Source organism: Typha angustifolia, chromosome 14, assembly GCF_048772165.1.
Source record: "Typha angustifolia cultivar Huaian chromosome 14, ASM4877216v1, whole genome shotgun sequence".
NCBI classification, from domain to species: Eukaryota; Viridiplantae; Streptophyta; class Magnoliopsida; order Poales; family Typhaceae; genus Typha; species Typha angustifolia.
Window position 1 is genome coordinate 13,012,728 of NC_133252.1, and position 21,748 is coordinate 13,034,475.

At 39.8% G+C, this 21,748-nt stretch overlaps 6 protein-coding genes across 8 annotated transcripts; 3 read left to right on the forward strand and 3 right to left on the reverse strand.

The window, feature by feature from the left end:
• Positions 1–328: 328 nt before the first annotated feature.
• Positions 329–1,634, forward strand: LOC140775948 (myb-related protein MYBAS2-like). The gene is made up of 3 exons (XM_073119450.1): positions 329–573; positions 704–833; positions 941–1,634. The coding sequence occupies exons 1-3, from the start codon at positions 453–455 to the stop codon at positions 1,377–1,379; spliced, it is 690 nt and encodes a 229-aa protein (XP_072975551.1). The 5' UTR covers positions 329–452; the 3' UTR covers positions 1,380–1,634.
• A 1,736-nt stretch (positions 1,635–3,370) lies between these two features.
• On the reverse strand, positions 3,371–7,464 carry LOC140776657 (diaminopimelate epimerase, chloroplastic). The gene is made up of 9 exons (XM_073120440.1): positions 7,172–7,464; positions 6,923–7,090; positions 6,491–6,561; positions 6,316–6,373; positions 5,809–5,988; positions 4,632–4,716; positions 4,214–4,273; positions 3,796–3,869; positions 3,371–3,687 (listed from the first exon to the last, which is right to left on the reverse strand). The coding sequence occupies exons 1-9, from the start codon at positions 7,430–7,432 to the stop codon at positions 3,571–3,573; spliced, it is 1,074 nt and encodes a 357-aa protein (XP_072976541.1). The 5' UTR covers positions 7,433–7,464; the 3' UTR covers positions 3,371–3,570.
• Positions 7,465–8,677: 1,213 nt separating this feature from the next.
• Positions 8,678–13,128, forward strand: LOC140775975 (uncharacterized). Of its 2 annotated transcripts, XM_073119495.1 has the most exons (10): positions 8,678–9,042; positions 9,132–9,214; positions 9,315–9,362; positions 9,444–9,532; positions 9,667–9,720; positions 11,181–11,248; positions 11,939–11,988; positions 12,087–12,184; positions 12,271–12,409; positions 12,987–13,128. In XM_073119495.1, the coding sequence occupies exons 1-9, from the start codon at positions 8,984–8,986 to the stop codon at positions 12,382–12,384; spliced, it is 663 nt and encodes a 220-aa protein (XP_072975596.1). In that variant the 5' UTR covers positions 8,678–8,983; the 3' UTR covers positions 12,385–12,409; positions 12,987–13,128. The 2 variants fall into 2 exon arrangements, with proteins under 2 accessions (XP_072975596.1, XP_072975595.1); XM_073119494.1 differs by lacking the exon at positions 12,987–13,128 and having other exon boundaries at positions 8,684–9,042; positions 12,271–12,770.
• Positions 13,129–13,264: 136 nt separating this feature from the next.
• Positions 13,265–21,656, forward strand: LOC140775978 (histone H2B-like). The gene is made up of 2 exons (XM_073119497.1): positions 13,265–13,707; positions 21,039–21,656. Exons 1-2 carry the CDS (start codon positions 13,266–13,268, stop codon positions 21,473–21,475), a joined length of 879 nt encoding a protein of 292 aa, XP_072975598.1. The 5' UTR covers position 13,265; the 3' UTR covers positions 21,476–21,656.
• On the reverse strand, positions 14,133–14,896 carry LOC140775977 (histone H2A). The gene is made up of 2 exons (XM_073119496.1): positions 14,596–14,896; positions 14,133–14,531 (listed from the first exon to the last, which is right to left on the reverse strand). The coding sequence occupies exons 1-2, from the start codon at positions 14,803–14,805 to the stop codon at positions 14,295–14,297; spliced, it is 447 nt and encodes a 148-aa protein (XP_072975597.1). The 5' UTR covers positions 14,806–14,896; the 3' UTR covers positions 14,133–14,294.
• On the reverse strand, positions 15,016–20,320 carry LOC140775973 (uncharacterized). 2 transcript variants are annotated; one of them, XM_073119492.1, is made up of 3 exons: positions 18,184–20,320; positions 16,168–16,218; positions 15,016–15,113 (listed from the first exon to the last, which is right to left on the reverse strand). In XM_073119492.1, exon 1 carries the CDS (start codon positions 20,315–20,317, stop codon positions 18,722–18,724), a length of 1,596 nt encoding a protein of 531 aa, XP_072975593.1. In that variant the 5' UTR covers positions 20,318–20,320; the 3' UTR covers positions 15,016–15,113; positions 16,168–16,218; positions 18,184–18,721. The 2 variants fall into 2 exon arrangements, with proteins under 2 accessions (XP_072975593.1, XP_072975592.1); XM_073119491.1 differs by lacking the exon at positions 15,016–15,113 and having other exon boundaries at positions 15,423–16,218.
• Positions 21,657–21,748: the final 92 nt, after the last annotated feature.

A 21,748-nucleotide genomic window follows, 5' to 3' on the forward strand; every position in this document is an offset into this window, starting at 1 on the left:
TTCTAAGAACATAAAAAAGAGTAAATTCACTGTTCTTTGTCAGCTAATGTTTGAAAGAAGCTGGTGAGTTATCAGAGTATCAAAATCTCTCCTATCTATATATAACTATTAACTTTGATATAAGATGGTTTGTAGAAAGTGCCAATTCCCAATGCTATCAATTCCGAAAGCAACAACACAAAAGACTTTTTCCACATACCATGCACTAAAAATCGAATGGACCCACAATAGATGGAATACGGGATCTAGAATCTGAGGCTGTCACACATGACGTTATGTGACCATAGTGTTGTTCCTTGCCTATAAATAAGAGCAAAGAGCTACCAAACTACTAGACAAGCAAAGTGATTGTGAAGTAAACGGAAGCACACTCCTAAGCACCAAAAGGAAGAGGAGGAGGACGAAGAAAGGAAGGAAGAAGAAAGACGACAACGGCCGCGAACGAGACGGCGATGGTGACGGTGAGAGAAGAGACGCGAAAGGGCCCGTGGACGGAGCAAGAGGACCTGCAACTGGTATGCATTGTGCGATTGTTCGGTGAACGTCGTTGGGATTTCATAGCCAAAGTCTCAGGTTTGAGGGGTGGGGGGATTAGGTAGGCTAGCTCTTATGGAAGAGGAGAGGCGATGATGGCTTACCTTTTTAATTCCACCACCCTTTTCCTTTTTTTTTTTTTCCTTCTTTCCTCGATGCTCCCATGCAGGTCTCAATAGAACAGGCAAGAGCTGCAGGCTTCGTTGGGTCAACTACTTGCACCCGGGACTCAAACGCGGACGCATGACCCCTCAAGAAGAGCGACTCATCCTCGACCTCCACTCTCGTTGGGGCAATAGGTAATCTCCTGGACTATATACTCAGCTGTGTTCCAATTCTAACGGAATATAAAGATAGCTTTATCAACTACTCTCTTCTTTGTCTTTGTCTATATTTTGTAATTTAGGTGGTCTAGGATTGCACGTAGGCTCCCGGGCCGCACGGATAACGAGATCAAGAACTACTGGAGGACGCATATGAGGAAGAAGGCTCAAGAGCGAAAGGGGAACTTGTCGCCGTCGTCTTCGTCGTCGTCGCTAACCTATCAATCCGAACAACCGCCGGAGACTAGTGAGAGAGAAAGATGTGAGCTTATTAGTACTGCTTGTGGTGGCAGCTGCATAGCTAGTGCTGTTGAAGAGAGAGATGACATGCATGGGTACTCCATGGATCAGATCTGGAATGAGATAGATACATCGGAGGGGGCAAGTGGAGTGAGCTGTGATGAAAGCAAGGACAATATATCATGCCAGGAAATGCTCACTCCTGTGTGGGAATGCTGCCTTGATTCACTATGGAGGGTGGATGATGAAGAACTGAAGATGCTTCCTCCCCCCAGTGGATGAAATTTTTTATGTGTCTAATTAGGGGCATAGAGATATTCCTATTATTGATAAAGCTATCCGTAGTCAGTTTTCTGATCAGTGATGTGAAGTGTTGTTGTAGTATAAATCATGTTAATTAGCATGTATCTATTGCTATTGTAACATGTCAGGTGTGCTGATGCATCTGTGTGTAAGTCAGAGTATATACTAAACTTATGTGAAATAGATTGCATTGATCCAAAGATATCAACTTCAAGTCACCTTTTCACCCTGGAACATTTATTCAGAAAACACTTGATGTTATAAAATAGCAAAACACTTCAAGTCACCTTTTCACCCTGGAACATTTATTCAGAAAACACTTGATGTTATAAAATAGCAAAACAATGGGTCCCCAAGTAGTGAATGTTGAATTCAATGCACAAATGACAACTCACAGTTGAATCGAATGACTTATTATAAATGATACTTGACAATTTACTAGCATCAGATTCATTATAAATGATAGGCACTTCGCAAGTTTTAGCAATTTAATTATTGGCACTATAGTTTCAAGGCCACAATACATAATAATAAATAAAAAAAGAACCCAGCAATAGCTTATGCTGAGTTCATAGCACTAAATATCTTCTCCCTCCATTAGCGGCATCAGAATAAAATGACAGCCATATAGATATGTAATGGAGTACTAAGTCCACTATTTTCCATTGTTTACAAGGAACTTAAAAAAACCAAGTTGCTCACCTGATGATGTAGTAACTTGCTCTTCTGATGATGTCGTAGTCAATAAGCCGTCGGATTAAAACATCACGCATGAAGTAGGCGTCCCCTGGCCTCTTGCCTGCCATAAAGTTATGCAGTCTAGTGGTTCACCTTTATAACCCCTTTGCTCAGAATTTAGCTTTTAATTAATAAGAAAGCAGGATGAGATATAGGGCATTAGCTTAACAAGTAGTTGCAGGTCGTGCAAGTTTCATATAAGGAATTAGTGGTCGAGTTAGGGAACTAAAAGGTGGTGATAAGTGGTCTGTGGTGAGAGCTTTCTATCCAGCAACTTTGTTGAAGCAGTCTTGCTTCTGAGTACCCTTCTCCTTATCCTGTAATTATATATTACGTTAGTGCTTTACCACTCATACCTCAACGAGTATTATTATATATTTTCTCTTAATGGAGAAATAGGGTCGCAAGCTTTCACGGTGAATTTTTTTTACAGAAGATAATTTTCATAGAAGAATAGAACAAGATCGTTGTACTCGTAAAGCAAACTGCCACCAATTAAGGTGATAATAATACTTCGTAAATTAAAATATTTGCAACTGAAAATTAAACGAAAATTAAAATACACCAAGATTAACAACTGAAAATTAAACGAAAGGGAAGTGCATACCTTCAAAGTTAAATGCCTTTACCGTTTCAGTTGAATTTAATAGCTGCATGCTGACATTTAGATTGCAAAGGAAAGTATTTAATAATAAAAGGAAAGAACAAGGTGCATCAGATGAATATAAAATGAAAGAATCTTTTGGTTGCACTAGTTCTGTTTTACTACGGAACTGTCAGAGTGAAAAGAAAATAATGGCTTATCAAGATGATGCTTGCATTCAACCTGCTTAACCAAAACTATTGGCTCCAGCAGCTTGCAAATCATATATTTATCCATATTCTGCTAGCTGAACTCAAATATATCAATCACTAAGCAGAGTAATTAGCTAAAAACTCATATCAGAAAACACAATCTCTAGCGTGCATGAAAGAACTAATATTTGCTCATCCTGAAGCGTTAACTTACCATAATGTAAAGGCTATTCCATGGTGCATTCTTCTACTCCCTTGATTAATAATTTTCAATTCAATTACTGTCTTGCTCAGATTCAGTAATTCCCAGAGGTGTGACCTTGAGCTGCATAAAAATAATGGAAACCAGATGCCTTTTCAGTTACACACAATCTCCAACCCCAGATACTGTACAGGAGCGAAATTAAGGAAAGTGCCACAAAAAACTTGAAAAATAATTATAGCCCCCCAAAAAGTAAGAATTTATATGCTGACGAACTTATAGTAGCTACAGCTGGAAGATTTAATGCAATTAACTACAGTTTTCACCACATACGGATCTAAGCATAACCAATGCAAATAATACAACAGAAATGTCAGTCTGACAATATCATCTCTTGAAGATGACGCCCTCTAAACTAATAAAAAGGGGGGTGAATTAGATGGGAATGGAACCATAAAAAACTGCCTCAGCGGGCCCAGTCATATAAACGTGGTTGTCATCCTCCCGCCAGTCGATCTCCAATGGTCCACCAGGCAAATCAACAGTACACTTCTGTTTGGAGAAAAAGATATGCAAAGTTATCTATAATGGAAATTAAAGCAACAAAACAACAGAAAAATGGAAATGTAAATCAATCGTCAAAAATAGCATATCACTAACCCTCTCAGTACGTCCCTCAAGAACTGCAGCAACGACAACTGCACAAGCACCCGTCCCACAGGCAAGAGTTGCTCCTATATTTAAAAGGAAACAAATTTTACAATAGAAGTTAATCACCATATGTACAATAACATAATAAAATCAGATAGACGCTTTCTAAGAAAAAATTAGAAGGCTAGAAAGTAGAATTACTTCAGGAGCTTATTTGCATCAGTTGCACATGACTTTAAATTTAGGACATCCGGAAGAGCATAAGAACCAGTGGAAAGTAAAATTTACTATTTCAGTCTTACAATGAAATTCAATTAGCTAACAATCTTTCTACTTCTGCTTCAAAGTGCATGATTTTGGAGATGATAAAATGTATCCCAGTTCAAGCATATCATCTTCAGATAAACAAAATAGCTGAACACAATACCTGCACCGCGCTCCCAAACACGCATTTTTAGATGTGAACGAGAGAAGAGTTGTACAAATTCTGCAAGAAAATATGAAAGCCAGTTGAATTCACTTTCAGGACTGGGAGCAGAACTTAAACTGTAACAAGTCGTAAGTGGATATGGATCATAAACAGTAGACATATGACCAGGTTATGTGAGTATGTGATCACAAAGTCACCACACAGTCATCTTACTCTCTCAATTTTCTTTTGAACTCTGCATTTCAAGAATACTGCATGATAAGGAACATTTTATGGATACAGAAATAACTGCTTATCTTTTCATGGCAAGAACAACATCTGCTTCTTACCCATGAACTCAGTCTTAAAGTAAAGTAGTAGCTCCAAAAAGCATATACCAGGAAATTAATAGATAAACAACAAGAATTTGACTGACCTGTATTAGTCCGAGAGGGGAACATTTCATGGTGTTCAAATTTTGGACCAATATCTCCCAGCTTTAGATCATCCACCTGTAGAGCCTGTTCAAGTTTAAGTGAGACTAGGCTAAGTCAATGAACATGCAAATGTGAGAATGCACATACTTCTCTTTGACAAGAGAAAAGGAAGAGATCAGTTGATCTTTAACTCCTTAAAACAGCGGTTATATAGCCTAAAATGGCTTCTCAACTCTAACAAAAGTGTTTATATCATGAAACCAAATATATAATTCTTGGGGAATTCATTGACTACTGAGACAACAAATTAGAAATATCTGGGTACAAACCCTATTTCTACTGAGAGATCCATTAAAGGTCAAAAAAGTTCAAAATCCAGGTGTCGAATCAGTGGAGCACAAAGAACCTGTAACTCAATATTCCATCAGATGCCCAGGTCAATCTTGATTTTTTTTTTCCCACTCTAGTAAAATAATAGTGTCAACTATTTCTATCAGAGCCACCATATTGCTATTCAAATAATGATTATTCTCTCATACTTTGTGAACACTAAATTCTTCTGATTCTTGCATTGGTTAGCAGGGTTTCCCTTTAAAAAAGGATTATCTAAAATATATGCCAGCACAAACATTTGATTAGCTTGAGTGCCCCACAACATCAAGTCTGCCTTTTCAAATTTCATACTGAAAATCATGATCATCTATATGAAACTTACAAGCATCATTATGATCATTCTCCCATGCTGGTTTAAAAATCTGAACATAAATTCACATTAATCTGTATGCACCCTTTAATTCCCCTAGACAATGATCGGTCTAGACAAACAGGGGAGGAAACAAGGTCTAATATCGGGAACATTCACCATTGAGACACAACGATCAACCAAAAAGCCACCAAGTTTGTGCTGTTTCCAAGCTAAAAAAATATAGAGAAAAAGCAAGTGGGGGAACTAAATTCAACACTAAGACACAAGAATCAATTAACACATAAGAAATGCAGTGCAGATGCGATCTTTGTATACAAAACTCACAATGTGCAACTGAGAATACTGATACTGGAAAAATTCACTGATCTAAATTGGACTGCATGCTAGTGCATTACTACATTTACAACAGGATTAATTATAGAAAGAAGAAACAGCATGACGATACCAACTATGTCTCCAAAAAGATTTACCTGTGACTGCTCTGTACCAAATGTAACACAATGAGGGTTGCCCATGCTAACACATGTCACATTCCAAGTTAAGCCATCAACAACCAGATCAGCTTGGACAACAGCTCCATTCTTGTTTGCTGGAAGTTTGGTGGGAATTTCTTGTGCTAAAAGTATAGGTTGACCCATGTCTACCTTCACCTATAAAAACAAAAAAATTGGGTTTTTTTTTTTTTTTGGTTTAAATCAACAAAGAAACATCTTCCTCTGTTAAGCATAAATGAAACGTGAAAATATGGTTTTAGAGGTATTTACAACATTAGAGATAAATAAGAGATACATGAAACAATCATCCCCTAGTGCATATTTTAGTGGGCCTATTAGGTATACAAGTGGTTAGATGAAATCACCAGTTATGTAGTTTAATGGCCTGTACATGAAAAAGGAGGAGATTTGTAAAGCTAAACCAATCATTTCAATATCTACACTAATTTGATAACAATAAATTCTTAGAAAAGTTAAGCTTACCTTCCCATCGTTTTGGATTTCAGGAACAATCAAGCCAGCACCTGTGTGAACGGTGAAACTGAAAGATGCAATAGCATTGCAAGTTAAACTTCACCGCTTAACGATAATTGGAATTTGGAAAGTGAGATTCTTTGCATGCCATCCACATGTTGGAGATAAGAGTATGATTTAGTACCTCTTCGTTCCATGTAGGTTTTCAAGTTCAGAGATGAAACGAGCAAAGCAACGCACTCCATTACCGCACATCTGGATCAAGAAAAGCTAAGAGATTGAAATTGTGACCTTAACAAAAACTAATCTACGTGGGCACACTGTGTTCTTCATAGCAAAATACACGGTACAGTATTTAAATGCTTCGTGGCAGACTAATTTGTAGTACATTTGTTCTTCAAATGCACTAGAAAGGAACATAAACTCTTCTTCAAATGCATAAATATTATGATCTAAACAACAGCATCATTTCTCAACATATCAGTTGCTTGAAATTGGTGACAGTAAACTTACTAATATGTACATAATTAACAGCAACGGAGTAACAATAGCATCAGCAATATGGAAAGGGAAAAAAATATACTCAAACGAACAGAATCGCGAAAAGATTGATAACCTCAGGCTCACTTCCGTCCGAGTTAAAGATCCTCATGGAGTAATCAGTTTCGTTAATCCCCGGCATGACAAAGATCACACCATCAGCGCCGACGCCAAAATTTCGATCGCACAGCTTCACCGCCTGCTCCGGCGTAACCCTAGGCTCCATCGAGTCCCTGTTATCCACCTACATCGCAACACAGAAACCTAATCAGAAGCCGACGACACAAGAATCACAACACAGTGACGACCGTAACTACTCCAGCACCATGATGAAATCATTGCCGAGGCCCTGATACTTGACGAAATGGAGGACTCCTGATGCCTTCCGATCCAAGAAGGAGAGGTTGGAGGACTTCGCCGGGGCTTCGACGCTCATGGAAGCGACGGCGGCCAATCGATTGCTGAGGTTTCCGGGGGAGGCGAAGGGCCTACGAGAGAGGAATTTGGGTGGGAGACGAGAGGAAGAGATCGAAGAGCGAGAGAGGCGACAGGGATGGGAGAGAGTGAAGGAGATGGTGGCGGCCATAGCTCTCGGGCAAACACCATCCAGGTCTCCACGGTGGCGTCGAGAGGTATTAAAAGTTCGATTACTAACGGGTTTGAGCAGACGGGCCGGATCAAGGTTTGGGTCGGTTTGTGCTGAATTTCTAGTTATTATTATTATTTTTAATTATTCATGAGTATGAAGACTAGATACGAGCTGGATAAAGTGCCAACCCTCCCTAGATACAGAGACACTTAGGTTTTACCGATCTTTTTAGCTATTTAGTTTAGGTTTCAAGCTATATGCGTTGCTGAACAATTGCCCTAAACCAAACACCGTTGAGACTTGCTCCAAGCCATTATATTACGGAGCTGTTCCTCCAAGCTAATCACACTGCTGAACCATCAATCAAATTGAGTTAAGCCACCAAATCACTAAACAATTTCTCTACAGTATTATTTAGAGTTGGAGTTAAACTCATAACCTTCTTGATTATGAGGAAGATACCTATCAAATCTCTTAGAGTTGGTTGATAATTTCTAATTATTTGTTTGACTGATTCTAGATGGATTTTATTTGATTATCGAAATAAATTTTATCCAGCCAAGAATCCATTTAAGAATTATTTTTGAGATTTAGACAAATTAATCACGCGTATATAAACTCCTCTCGAGTATCTTGACCATAATTCACTATCATTATATTCACTGAAATTTATGAAATTTCAATCATAATATTAATAGTTCTAACAGTGAATTTGGGAGAAACTAGATTTCGATTTATATTTTCTGCTTACCATGCCACTATATTATTCATAATTAGAGCAATTTTTTCTTCTTTTTTTTCCCTTGGGGAAAGCTCGTGGACGAGATGTTATTTATTTTCAATCAGATGAGCATAAGTCTAATACACACGAGAAGTTAGTAAAATATTAATAACATAACCAAATAATATATAGTATCAAGCCCAAAAAGCATATGTAAGTAAAACAAACATAAACATGCCAGTATGCCACTGACACATAGTCTTCCAATAGCTCCATCACAACTCTAAGGCTTTCGAACACCTTCAAAATCTATTATCATAAAACGACACCCAACACAAATAAAGATAAAAAATTATAAAAATTACTAAACCTATGATCGTCTCGATGACTACTATAATAGTGGTAGCAATGGGCTAACAATGACATTGATAAATAATGAGCGAATTGATAGCAGCAGAGGGTGAAGTGGGAAGGGCCTTGGTGCACTCGACAGTGATGGTGGACAAATTTATTGAGGCACAAGGGCGGAAGTGCATGAATTTAACAAAGAAGGTGGAGACGATGAGACAGAGAAGATGAAGACGATAAAGGAGGAAGGGAGGAAAGAGGATAAGAGAAGGGGATTCAATTGGGGGCAAGGAAAGGTTTAAAAAAAAATATGCTCTAAAAAGAGAGATGAGAAGAAAAATAGAGTAACGATGGGTGAGAAGGGGACAACGAGGACAATAACGTTATTAGTATAATTATATATATATATATATATATAATTTTCTTATATGTGTTAGATAAGACGAATTTTCCAAACTCGGCGTTCTCTACCGGTTGCGATGCTCCGACCTTCTCAGCTTTATCTTCTATGTTACAACACCCTTCAGTTTGTCGGATGGTCAGCTCTCTCTCTCTCTCTCTCTCTCTCTCTCTCTCCCTCTAAATTTATATCTTTATATTAATCCATATATTATTTCCTGTATTTAGGTCTCTCGCTCTCTGCGAAGTTCTAGGCAGTCTCTTCCCCGACTCCATCTATGGAGCATACGCCTCCGCCGGAGATCTCATCTGTACCCCAATCACCTATTCGTCTCTATTTCTTTTTGGTTTTATCCAATATAATGCCAGCAATTTGTACCTTTTAGAGATAATTTATTTTGGTTTTTAAAGGTTTTCTGCAAACCCTTTCCTTCTTGGAAGTCATTCATGCAGCCGTCGGTGAGATTTTTCTCTTATTATTATTATTATCTTTTCTTTTTTTAAGCCGACAATAGATGATTGGAGAGTTGGATTTGATAGGTTTGGTTCCTAGTGGAGTCTTGCTTGCTCTGATGCAGTGGGGAGGGAGGACTCACTTCCTTCTTGCCATTGTTCGCCAAATTCCGGAGGTAATCTCTGAGAAGGAGATCATCATTTCTTATTTCTTCTCAAATGCTTATATCTTGATTGCTGGAGAAAGTAAGTTTTTGTCAATTTATTTGGTTGTAAACTTTTTTAATAATAAGTGTCTAAAATATTGCAGATTCAAGTTCTTCCATCAGTTTTCATAACCTTTATGTCATGGAGCATCTCTGAGGTGATTCTATAGTGCTTTGCATTATGCTCATAATTTGGTCTTCAATTTGCTAAATAAATATGGAAACATTTGTTTCTTTTATCATAAATAGAAGATCGAAAAGAAATCAAGAAGAAAGCCAGATGTACTATGTGATAATTTAATGTTCGGATACTGTACAAGAAGAGATGAATTAAAATCTTCACGCAAAAATCACTGGCACATGGTCCCGAAAGTCACTTGGTTTCCCAAAAACCAAATACTATTCTTCTATCTAGCAAATGGGTATCATGGGAGGATTAGCACCTCCAATGTCTACTTCTGGTATGGACGGTGGAGAAAACTTCCTTTTTGTGCATATAATCAGAAAGGAGGTTGGATCCCTGGGACCTCTTTATTGTTGGACGTATTTACAATGATATGTCCTCTTTGCAGATTGACCTATATATGGGACCTGTTTGTCCACTTATACTCAAGGCCAATAATGATTCATTAATACAACCTTTCTAAATGTTAGATTTCTGTATTGCTACGACATCGCCTTGATGAGAGGCTTGGAAATTAGAAGCAGAATCCTAATGTGCTCATGTTTACCAGGTTGTACTTTATTGATCTCAAAAATACCAATTTTTAAAGTTGATGTTACGTTATGTTCTCTGGATGCTGTCTCACTTGTTTGTTCTTGCATATATGCTATTCATATTTAACCATATGTTGCAAATATTTTGTTCCTACTTTAATAGGTTATGGTTGTAAGTTACTAAAGTTCTCTAGCAGTGAAACAAAAGAATTTTCAATACTGTAATATTTTTGTGCCTGCGGATTCTTATGTTTAGAGGACTTTCTTGAGAGTGGAGATTTTGCTCCTAGGTTCATGACCTTAACTGCAATTGGTTACTCTCCTTGCTAGCTAGCCTTATAGCTGCCGTCACAATTCATGGCAATTCCCTGTATTATCTAGTTTTGACTTGTAATTTGATAGCTCATTTTAGAGTGTCAACCTTTTTTTTTAATGTAAGGTTAACAACTTGCAGTGAAAATCTAACATTTCTTTAAGAGCCTTGTTTTAAATTATTTGTTCTCACTGACCCCATAATTGTAGATGATAATGATAATGTATAAGGAGGGAGTCTATTGAGTGTTGAGTGCTATGCATTGTGCAATAATATGTCCTATTCAAGTATGCATGTCCTAAGGTTTCTAGTATTAGCATTTGTTAAATCTGGCATAACTCTTTAACGAAATATCTTCTTCTGTAGGCATCATTTGATGATTAACAACATGAGTCCAGCGTTCTTCCTTTGAAGTTGTCAATTAGATAGCATTATCCCATCTAATGGTCCAGCAAAGCCTATGAACTTGTTGGAGTTTTCAGTCCAGTTATAGTGATGAAGATTGCTTTGCTTTTTCTTCCTTCCATTCTCTGTCACCGATACTTCCACACCTGACAACTCATACTGGATTCTTTTTTCTTGCTGCAGGTTATTAGATACTCCCATTATGCAACAAGTTGCGTTGGAATTTGCCCTCATTGGCTCACCTATGTCAGGTCAATTATATTGACAAATAAAATTTTATATATGTGGGCGACATGGGTTTAATGACTTTAGTCATTCATATAACTCTACAATTTTATTGGACTCATCATGTTTTTTGTTGCAATATCATCATGGTTTATATGAACCCCCTTTTTAATTGGTATAAAACTTGCATGGTTCTTATTGACGTCGATGCAGGACAACTTTTCAATCTGTGTATTTGAAAATTGGAAATATTTACTTGAATAAACAGTAGTTTCCTTCTTCACTGTATACAATTGTTGCATGTAGTTGATATTTAGTAAGGATTTTGCGGGACAATGCATAACAGATTTGTTTATGTATCTGGAGCATCAAATAAAATGGACTAATAGGGTTGAATCTCAGAATTCATCATCCAAATGAGATTGCAGAAGTAGAAAGAAAGAGAGGGTCAAGATGAGCGTGAAAGCTTATCCACATGAAAATTTGGACTTGGCATATCATTTTAGTTTTTCTAGGACCTTGGTACCTATGTAGCCTTCTCATTCAGTCATTTGCAAAACATATCTAGCATCTGACTTCTAATTTCCGGGAGATATTATGAAACCTCATTCTTATTGTGGCTGCTTTGCATTAAAATGCTTATTGCTGTAGATGTGCATCAAATTTTTTAAGATGTTCATCTTCCAACTGAAGAGCAGCATGTTCAATTCCTTCAGGTACACTGCTTTCATTCTCTTGTATCCTATTGGAGTGGCTCCTGGAGAAAGTGAGACCAAGAAAGATTAGTTAGATTTCAGTTACTTTTTCTTTCCCCTCCTTTGTTCTTCATCTTTAATCGTTCTCCTAAATGATTTTTCCATGCAGTGTGGCTTATGTACCAAGCACTTCCATTCATAAAGGAGAGAAATCTTCATTCAAGCTTCTTCAATAGGCTCTCAATCAGCTATTACTCTTTTGTGGTGGTATGTAGCGGAGTTATTCCTATCTCTTTCCATGTCCATAACTTTGGTATGAGATTGTAACACTAATTTTTATTCGCTATCGTCAGGCGGTGCTGCTATCATATCCATTTTTATGGTTGAAGCTATATCTGCATTTATTTAAGCAACGACAATCAAAGTTGGGGAAGCAACAAGGAAAGAAGAAGCTCCAAAAGAGTTGATGGGTGCTTTTCAAAATTGACAGTAGTAAGTTCCCTACATTATAATGTGAAGTCAAGAGCCTGAAAATTAATGCTGTACTTATAAAAAGTAATTGTTGGGCCCTATAATTTGAAGATTTGGGCGTTGAAACGGAAGTTTTCATTTATGAAATATACTTCATAAAATGGAAGTTTGTATGGGTCAATATTCTCCCCTTAAATATTTCTTTTCCTGTGCACAGTAGAAATTTGCAACTGAAGCAGGGCAGGATGTTCTTTCCTTTTTTCCTTGTTGATAACTTGTAACAATATAACCTCGCATTCCAGTATATGTATATGTTTTAAGTTTTGTACAATGAATGCAGTTATGTAATACAGGACATGGTGTCAACTCCTTGTTTCGTTTTCTTTTTTTCCTAGTTGATAACTTGTATCGAAATAACGTTCATTCCAGTATATCTATATGTTTTAGCCTTTTAGGTTTTGTTCAATGAGTTGTGGCTATGATTCCAGAAAACGATGCCAGATCTTTGCCTCAATTTATGCAAGAATAAAATTTCTGTATAATATATTGGAATTATTCCCGTCTCCTGTTCCAATTCGGACTTTTTATTCTTGCACAGGAATAAACACGAACTACGACTCGACGGATCCGAGTAACACCGACCGGTACGGCTAAAGCAGTATCGTAGAATCTAGCACGTCCATTTCCAGAGTCACCTTATGAAATCAACGCGGCAACTGCTGCCAGCTCATCAATCCACAGCAAACCTCCCCAACCAATCACAAAGGCTCACTTTTCCCCTATTTATTCCTCATCAAGCCACAGCAAAACCAAATCCCTCTCCTTCTCTGCGCCGAAAACATCAAAGCGTCTCCCCGCATCTCTCTTTCGATCTCCAATGGCGCCCAAGGCCGAGAAGAAGCCCGCGGAGAAGAAACCAGCAGAGGAGAAGGAGAAGAAGACGGTGGCGGAGAAGGCCCCCGCGGAAAAGAAGCCCAAGGCGGAGAAGCGACTCCCCTCGAAGGAGTCGGCGTCGGGCGATAAGAAGAAGAAGAAGAAGGCGAAGAAGAACATCGAGACGTACAAGATCTACATCTTCAAGGTGTTGAAACAGGTCCACCCTGACATCGGCATCAGCAGCAAGGCCATGGGCATCATGAACTCCTTCATCAACGACATCTTCGAGAAGCTCGCCCAGGAAGCTTCCCGCCTCGCCCGCTACAACAAGAAGCCCACCATTACGTCTCGCGAGATCCAGACCTCTGTTCGTCTCGTGCTCCCCGGTGAGCTTGCCAAGCACGCCGTCTCCGAGGGCACCAAAGCCGTCACCAAATTCACCAGCTCTTGAGCTTTTCGTTAACGGATTATTTAGGGATTCGTCGCTTAGATTGTTCTTGTCAAGTCATTACGTTCGTAAATTTTGGGTGGTTTTATGTACAAAAAGAATCAACCTTTCACCAAATTCACCGGTTTACTTATCAATCTTGAGCATTGTTCTAAAGTACTGCAAGGTTTCTATTAGAGGTGAAACATCTTATGAATCGAAAACGTCGTTCTTCATCAGATCTTACAGTAATTCACGTATACCGATGAAGAAACACTGGATCTCTGCTTATAGTTCACTGCCGTGGAATGGCCAATTTATGACGAAACAAACGGACTGACAACAAAGCAATGCGTCAATACAAGCATCTAAAGTGAATCTATCACAAAGATGCATTAACAAATCATCACCACTTGCTCCAAACAGGTGGAGACGATAGAATAGAACTAATTAAGTTATGATTCAATTCAAGTACGCAAAGAGAGACCAGCAAACCAGTAGAGATCCAATTCGTAGTAACAACGAGCGAGTTAACAGTCAAATAGTCCAAAAGCACAACTACTCCCAAATTATTCACAAGGTTCCAGACGAAGGAAGAAAGACCTACTTAGCCTTCTTGGGTGATTTGGCGGCCTTCGGCGGCGATTTGGCCTCCTTACTGGCCGACTTCTTCGGCAGCAGCACGGGGTTAATGTTAGGAAGCACCCCGCCGTGGGCGATCGTGACACCGGCGAGTAATTTCCCCAATTCCTCGTCGTTCCTCACGGCGAGCAGCACGTGCCGCGGGATGATCCGGTTCTTCTTGTTATCCCGCGCCGCGTTACCGGCTAATTCCAGTACCTGATGACCGGGAATATGTTACACAGATCTAGGGGCAGAGGAGGAGAGATAGGGTGGTTGTTACCTCGGCAGCGAGGTATTCGAGGACGGCGGCGAGGTAGACGGGGGCGCCGGTGCCGACACGCTCGGAGTAACGGCCTTTCTTGAGATACCGACCGATACGGCCCACGGGGAACTGGAGGCCCGCCTTAACGGACCGGGAAACGGGCTTCTTTCGTGGGCCGCCGCCTTTGCGGCCTCCTGCGCCCCTCTTGATCTTGCCTCCGCCTTCCATCTCTCTCTCTCTCTCTCCCTCACTCTCCAACTATCGACCTAACTATCTATCTCCGATAACTATGCTCTCTTGTCTCGATAATGGAACACGGATCGTGTGGCTAGGAGACGAAGACTTGGGAGGGGAGAAGATGTTCTGCATCCTAGAGTGCATGACACTGCTGCATCCTAGAGTGCATGACATTGCTGCATCCATGCACTTGGCAGACAATTATTTGGCAACCAAGTCAGTGGGCAAAACGGGTGCACGTGCTGCCACACGGAATTAGTGGGGTTGGAATCCGGGCTGCTTTATTCTGCTGGCTTATGCTTCCCAGACACATGCAAGTGATGTAAACTAATGTCAAAATTATTAATGCCTGTTTGTCATCCAAACTAATTCAGATACTCCTAAACTAAACTGATTAAGTAATTAAATATATTTTTAAATTTTTTATATTTAATTAAATTTATTCTCTAAAAAATTAAGATTAACTAATCTAGTTTGAAACTTAGCCTCAAATTAAGTAACAGGCCAAAATCACATATATTTTCAGATTCGAGATAACTTTCTATTTATTTTTTTAATTTTTTTAAGAATTTATAGATTAAATATAGACTAAATAAAATATTAATCATCTCTAAATGCAGTTATGCTTACCCCTTTATTGACCAAGCCATGATATCATCACGGCTGGCCAAAGTTTTTGTGATAAATTTCACTAACACAAAAATGAAATATCGTAAGCATCTCTGAGTGGTAAAAATTAATTCAAACCTCATAACCCAATACAGTAACTCAAGTTTTAGTTTTTTCGAATTCAGACCGTAATGAAATCAATTCTTCTAACACAATTATTAAGTCATGTTTGTGTTTATTATCTTAACATATTTAATTTATTTATAACTCGATCCGACCAAAACCCGACTGACTCGATCCTATCTCCACACGTATAAGCATCCATGCTAAAAAAAAAGAACATTTGAAGTACCTCGTTTCAGCTCTTAGAGAGTTCAATATTATAAGGTACAGGATGATTTAATAGAGTAAGTATCAAACTTTCTCGGTGGAGGCTATACCCAATAGATAAATTCTAGATCGACGAGACCAAGCACATGGAGACTCAGAATAGACTACCTAAGATGATTTCAGAGTAATGTTTGCATGTGCACAAGGTCAGTCCCTAAGACGAATCAGATCCTTTCTTACTGCTCATTACTATTAACAGGTCAATGTGTATTAAAATTTACCTGCCACTCGCAGACAACATTTATTCCACAATTTGCAACACTACTTACCTCACCCACATATAATATCAACTCCCCCATCTACTAAAAATCTTGCAAACTATCAACAACTATGCATACTAAAGTAGAAACTAACCTGGCATATAGGTTGTAACGCAGCAGCTTCTCTTGTGGCGTGCCCTCAAGTCTGCAGCAAAGAAATGCGTACACTCTTAGTAAACTTGACACGAGGAAGAAGAGTGAGAGAGAGAGAGAGAGAGAGAGAGAGAGAGAGAGAGAGAGAGAGAGAGAGAGAGAGAGAGAGAGAGAGAAAAGTATCACGACAGTGGCATAAACAAATAAGTTGTAACGGAAGAAACGCTTAAAAGAGTATAAGATCTGCAATGGAGAACTACTCTCTAAAGGATAAGGAGGGTCCAATTCCCCGCACGATACCGTTGCTGACTTTAATGCTCTCACATGGATCAGACTCCCCCTATGCGTTACATCTTTTTCCGAGCAGCTCCTTGTTCTTTAAAGCAGCTTAATTGTTTATAAAAGAAATCGATTTGATAGTCAGTGATGCCCATCGGTTGAGATGCAAGCAGTTTGGACAGAGTCTATAGTGTAAATTGCAAAACACCCATAGAAGTAAAAGAGGGAGTGTACCATGATGCAACTATGGAAATAGATTAAAGAACTGTATCATCCATGAGTTAGAATCCAGTAATTTCAAAAACTTGAAATTTGAAAGGGAAAAAAGGCTGCATTGTTCTGGTTCTATAGTTGCTATATGTCAGAGTATTTATCACATACATGATACATTCAATGTATAGTTTGCTACCTTATCGCTATACTGTAGGCCATTTGGGTAAAAGCACTGTGAACATATTAGGGGCAAAGGGGGAATAAAAAAGCGAAACAGGCCCACCAACTCACAGGAGTGGATGTGAGATCTACTTATAAATATGCCTAGTGTCTCTCACTCCCTCTTTGCTCTTCCTCTTGTTTCTCCTAGTTCCTATCTCTCACATCTTCTAAATTCCTCACAACTCTTAGCCTAAGGAAGATGTCTCAGAGGCCTAACCGTCACCAGAGAAGAGCATCACAAAGTGTCTTTGTTCTCCCCGACAACTTTGCTAATCTTGAAGCTCCTCCAATGGAAGTTGTTGAGCAAAAGAAGACAACCAACTCAGCTCAGTCACCATCAGAGATTGCTCATCCTTTGTATCCTCCCTCAGCTGGCCCATCTAAGGAGAAGGAAGGTGTCGCAAAGAGGATCTAGTTTAAGACTTTAAGTATACATCTCTCCCTAGAGTTGAATTCCATATTTAGCAGTTCTATTGTTGCTATGTCATTATCCATCACCTGATTGGTGTGATGGAAAATAAATGAGAAACTTGTCAGCTGAAACATTTTAAATGCTAGGATGATTCTACCAGTTGTAATGCAGGAAGCTGATACCGATTGTATCTTGTTCAAGATCAATGGCATGCAGTAGGCTCATAGAAAAAAGTAGATATTGTAATGCCTATCAACAAACCAAATGCAAGAGATCCAATCTCTCATTTTGCTGGCTCTATCTCTGGGCATGCAGCAGAAACCCTGTAGCCTTGAGTACAGGTTTTCTGCAGGTAGAACTTTTTTAGCCCATGATTAGTTGCTATCTCAGTTAATATTTCTGTCATTTTGCTCTTAACCGCTGGATGATTTGGCAGCAACAGAAGGCTGCAGGGTTCCCAATTGCAGGACATTTCTGCAGTCAGGGCTGCAGAGCATTTACAACTGGGATCTGAGTCGCCATTTTGTGATACTGAGATCCCAGTAGACTTGACTCGCTTCCCAACTTCTGACAAATATTGAACAACCATTGTGTTGTCTTTAATTGCTATCGAGAATCATACATCTCACTCATTCCAACTAGCTGACATAGTTTCATGCTTATGGGTGATCTTGTATTTGTAAGTTATTATTATACCTAAAATCTTAAATAGTTAGGTATACAATATGTTCACATGGCACATTGACAGATGACGGACTACAGAACATGCTGACGAAACTTAAAAAAGGGATTAGCAGGGATTTAATATTGTTTAACGCTAAACTGGCAAATTTAAAATTACCATATGCTGGCAATTTAAACTGTTAGACAAAGGATGCTGTAATGACATACCTTGACAGTATGCATCATACTTCCTGAGCAGTACATAAAACAGTCGACAGGGTTTGTATCAATTTGCCTGCTCATAGAAGAACTTAGCTATTGTTGGATCTCAGAACTTCATGTCATGCTGGAATACAAAATGCCATTAATATAAATTGTCCATGAATAGCTCAGGCTCTGCTCTGTCAAACTCAGGGTCAAGTCAAGGTGAGCACAAGCCACATTTTCAGGATTCAGTGTACAAGGGAACCAACCTTCACAATAAGCTATTTGATATCAAATCAGCTCATTTTGAAGGCTCGACTCAGCAAAAATGGCAAACAAGTCAATATTTGAGAACTTGATTTAGATTTCAGCTTGAACTCAGCTTGGACAACCATACTGATCAAAATTCAAAGTAGCTACCAATTCTTAGTCTCAAACTGATCTCATCACCACTCCTGCTCAACTAGCAGACTGACTTGCATAGACAACACAGAGTGTAGCAACTCTTTTCTTCTTTCATCCTTCACTCCAATTTGGGAGCTTCAATGGTAGAATTCAGTGTTCAAAACTTTGGTAAATCCTTAATTTTGCTTCCAGTGGTCATTGAGTCGATGAAAGCTTCCCAAGCTGCATATGAAACTAAGCTCCCATTCTCAACCATTAGATTCAAGAATGAGTGTGATTCCTCAATTCTTCCATGCTGATATAAATTTTGAGCAACAGTGCTGTACAAATGAACATTGACTGGAACCTTCTCCCTCACCATTTCATGGAGAAGAGATATTGCAGCATCAGTTTCACCCTTCTGCAAGAGCCCATGAATCATGATGCTATATGTCGAAGCATCAGGCCGAGCAGATACATTTAACCTCCCGGACCTCATTCTATCAAAGAGATCCTTGCCTTCGTGTAGCCTCTCTTCTTCCCACAAGCTTTTCAGTACTTGATTCCATACACAGGCAGTTGGAACAAAACCATCATCCACTATTTTGCAGAGAAGCAAAATGCCATCATCCACTCTTCCCATCTTACATAGACCCACTACTACTGCAATTGCAATGTCTCCAATGTAGACATGCCCCTTCTTCCTCTCAGCCTCAAAGAACTCGATTGCATCTTTTGATCTATCAGCATTGAACAAAGCTTCGACGAAGGATCTATAAACACAATTCTGCATTGCAGCCTTCTTCCATGTATTGTCTTTCAATAATCTCTCAGCCTCTTCCACCCTTCCAGTACTACAAAGCGATAGGAAGTAGGCCTCGAATGCCATCACCTCAGAAACCCTGGCTAAAGAATTCAATTGGAAAATGACCCGTCTTCCTGGTCTCAACACAGGAACCAAATTCTTCTCCAAGTTATGATCTTTCTTAACAATTTTATCGAACAGCTTGCGTGCCTCCCTCAACTTGCCAGATTTACACAAACCATAGAAGAAATTCGCAAAAATCAAGCTATCCACTTCATAATTCCTCCTCTCTATTAAATTCCTGAGCACCGAATCGGCTTCTGAAACATACCCAAGTCGGCAAAAACTCCGAAACAGAGCAAAGTAAGTGAACTCATCAGCTTCGAACCCCTTCTCCTCCATCTCCCTCAGTACCTCTCTCGCCAGAAAAGGATTTGGGTTCTCTACTCCACACAACGAACCAATCAAAGCGACATATCCTCGTAGACTTAACCTCGACTTGCTAAACGAAACCCGACGGAAGACCACCTCGATCTCTGCGGCGTTTCTGCCACGCCGACAAAGATGGAGCACGAAATCCGAGGCATTAAAGTGGTTACACTGGAGTTCTCCGACCACTTCGTTCCACACGAGTTCGACGTCCTTAATCGGGCTACAGGGGAGGAGGCATTGGAAGACTAAGCTATACAGGAAAGGAATTGGGATGGTGGATTTCTTGGTTAGATTGGCGAGGACGGTCTTCGCCCGCACGAGCTTCTTGGAGTGGGAGAGAAGGCGGAGGACGAGGAGGGAGGAGGTGGTGGAATCGAGGAGGTGGGTATTGGCGAGCATGGAGTCGATATAGCGGAGGGTTCTGGGGTCGGATGGTGATTTGGATAGGTGGTGGAAGAGATCAGAGAACTCGGCGGCGAAGCGGTGGTTGGAGAAGGAGCGGGAAAGTATAGAGCGGAAGACGAGACGAGATCTCATGCTTGTGAATGGATCCCGAAGGCTGTTTGCTGCTTTCGTGGCGTAGGAAAGCTTCTTTTATCATATATAAGTGGGCCAGGCCCGGCCAGGCCGGGCTGGGCTTGGACCTCGATCTAGGCTCTATGTGCATTGTGCTGTCCATTTAATTATATACTCCTAACTCAATTGGGCTATAATTGTCCATTATTAAATCCCAATGGGTACTTTGGGCGAAAGGCTATCATATCATTAATTCATAATATTCATTAGCTTAGCAGAAGAACGGTTACTTATATATATTACTCATCACATTCACAGCGAAAGTAGATCTTATTTGCAAATAATGTGATTATGTAATTATTAAGTAGGATTATGTTGCAAATTAATAGTCTACACTATGATCCCGCCACACTTTTAAATTCCCGCGCTCGTTCCACGATTTCAACTTTCAGCAAATCCTGGTTCTCCGTGTCCAGCTCATCGATCCGCAGCGAAATCAATCCAGGCCGTCGATTATGCAACATACTAACGCATCGCCTCAGCCAAGTCACCCATCCGCGTTGAGAGTCTTCAGCCAATAAGAACCTACCTCTGCTTCCTATAAATTATAACGCGATCCCCCTTTGCTCTCCATTGTAATTGAAGTTTCCCTGTTTCCCCTAATCTCTTTACACATCCTCGATATCTTTCTCTCGTCGTCGATCTCGATCTCCAATGGCGCCCAAGGCCGAGAAGAAGCCAGCTGAGAAGAAACCTGCCTCCGAGAAGCCCGCGGAAGAGAAGGAGAAGAAGACAGTGGCCGAGAAGGCCCCCGCTGAGAAGAAGCCCAAGGCGGAGAAGCGACTCCCCTCGAAAGACTCCGCTTCGGGCGACAAGAAGAAGAAGAAGAAGGCGAAGAAGAACATTGAGACGTACAAGATCTACATCTTCAAGGTGTTGAAGCAGGTCCACCCCGACATCGGCATCAGCAGCAAGGCCATGGGCATCATGAACTCCTTCATCAACGACATCTTCGAGAAGCTCGCTCAGGAGGCTTCCCGCCTTGCGCGGTATAACAAGAAGCCGACCATCACGTCTCGGGAGATTCAGACCTCGGTCCGTCTCGTTCTCCCTGGAGAGCTCGCGAAGCACGCCGTTTCCGAGGGTACCAAGGCTGTCACTAAGTTTACCAGCTCGTAAAGCCTTTGAGAGGCAAGGTCAAGTTTTTTCGTAGCATTTTGATGGGTTTGCCATGTATCTTTGCATATCTCCCAAGTCTCATCTGATCTTAGTTTAATACGATGTAAATCTTCAACTCTGGAAATGTAAGCTTTTATTTCGAATTTAATCTTTTTTTTTAAAAAAAAAACTTCTTTGGTCACTTGAATTCTTTTATCTAAACTTTATTTAGAATCTTCAACTCAGGTTTCATTTAAGTAGGTGGGACATTTGTGACGCGGGATAATAAAATAA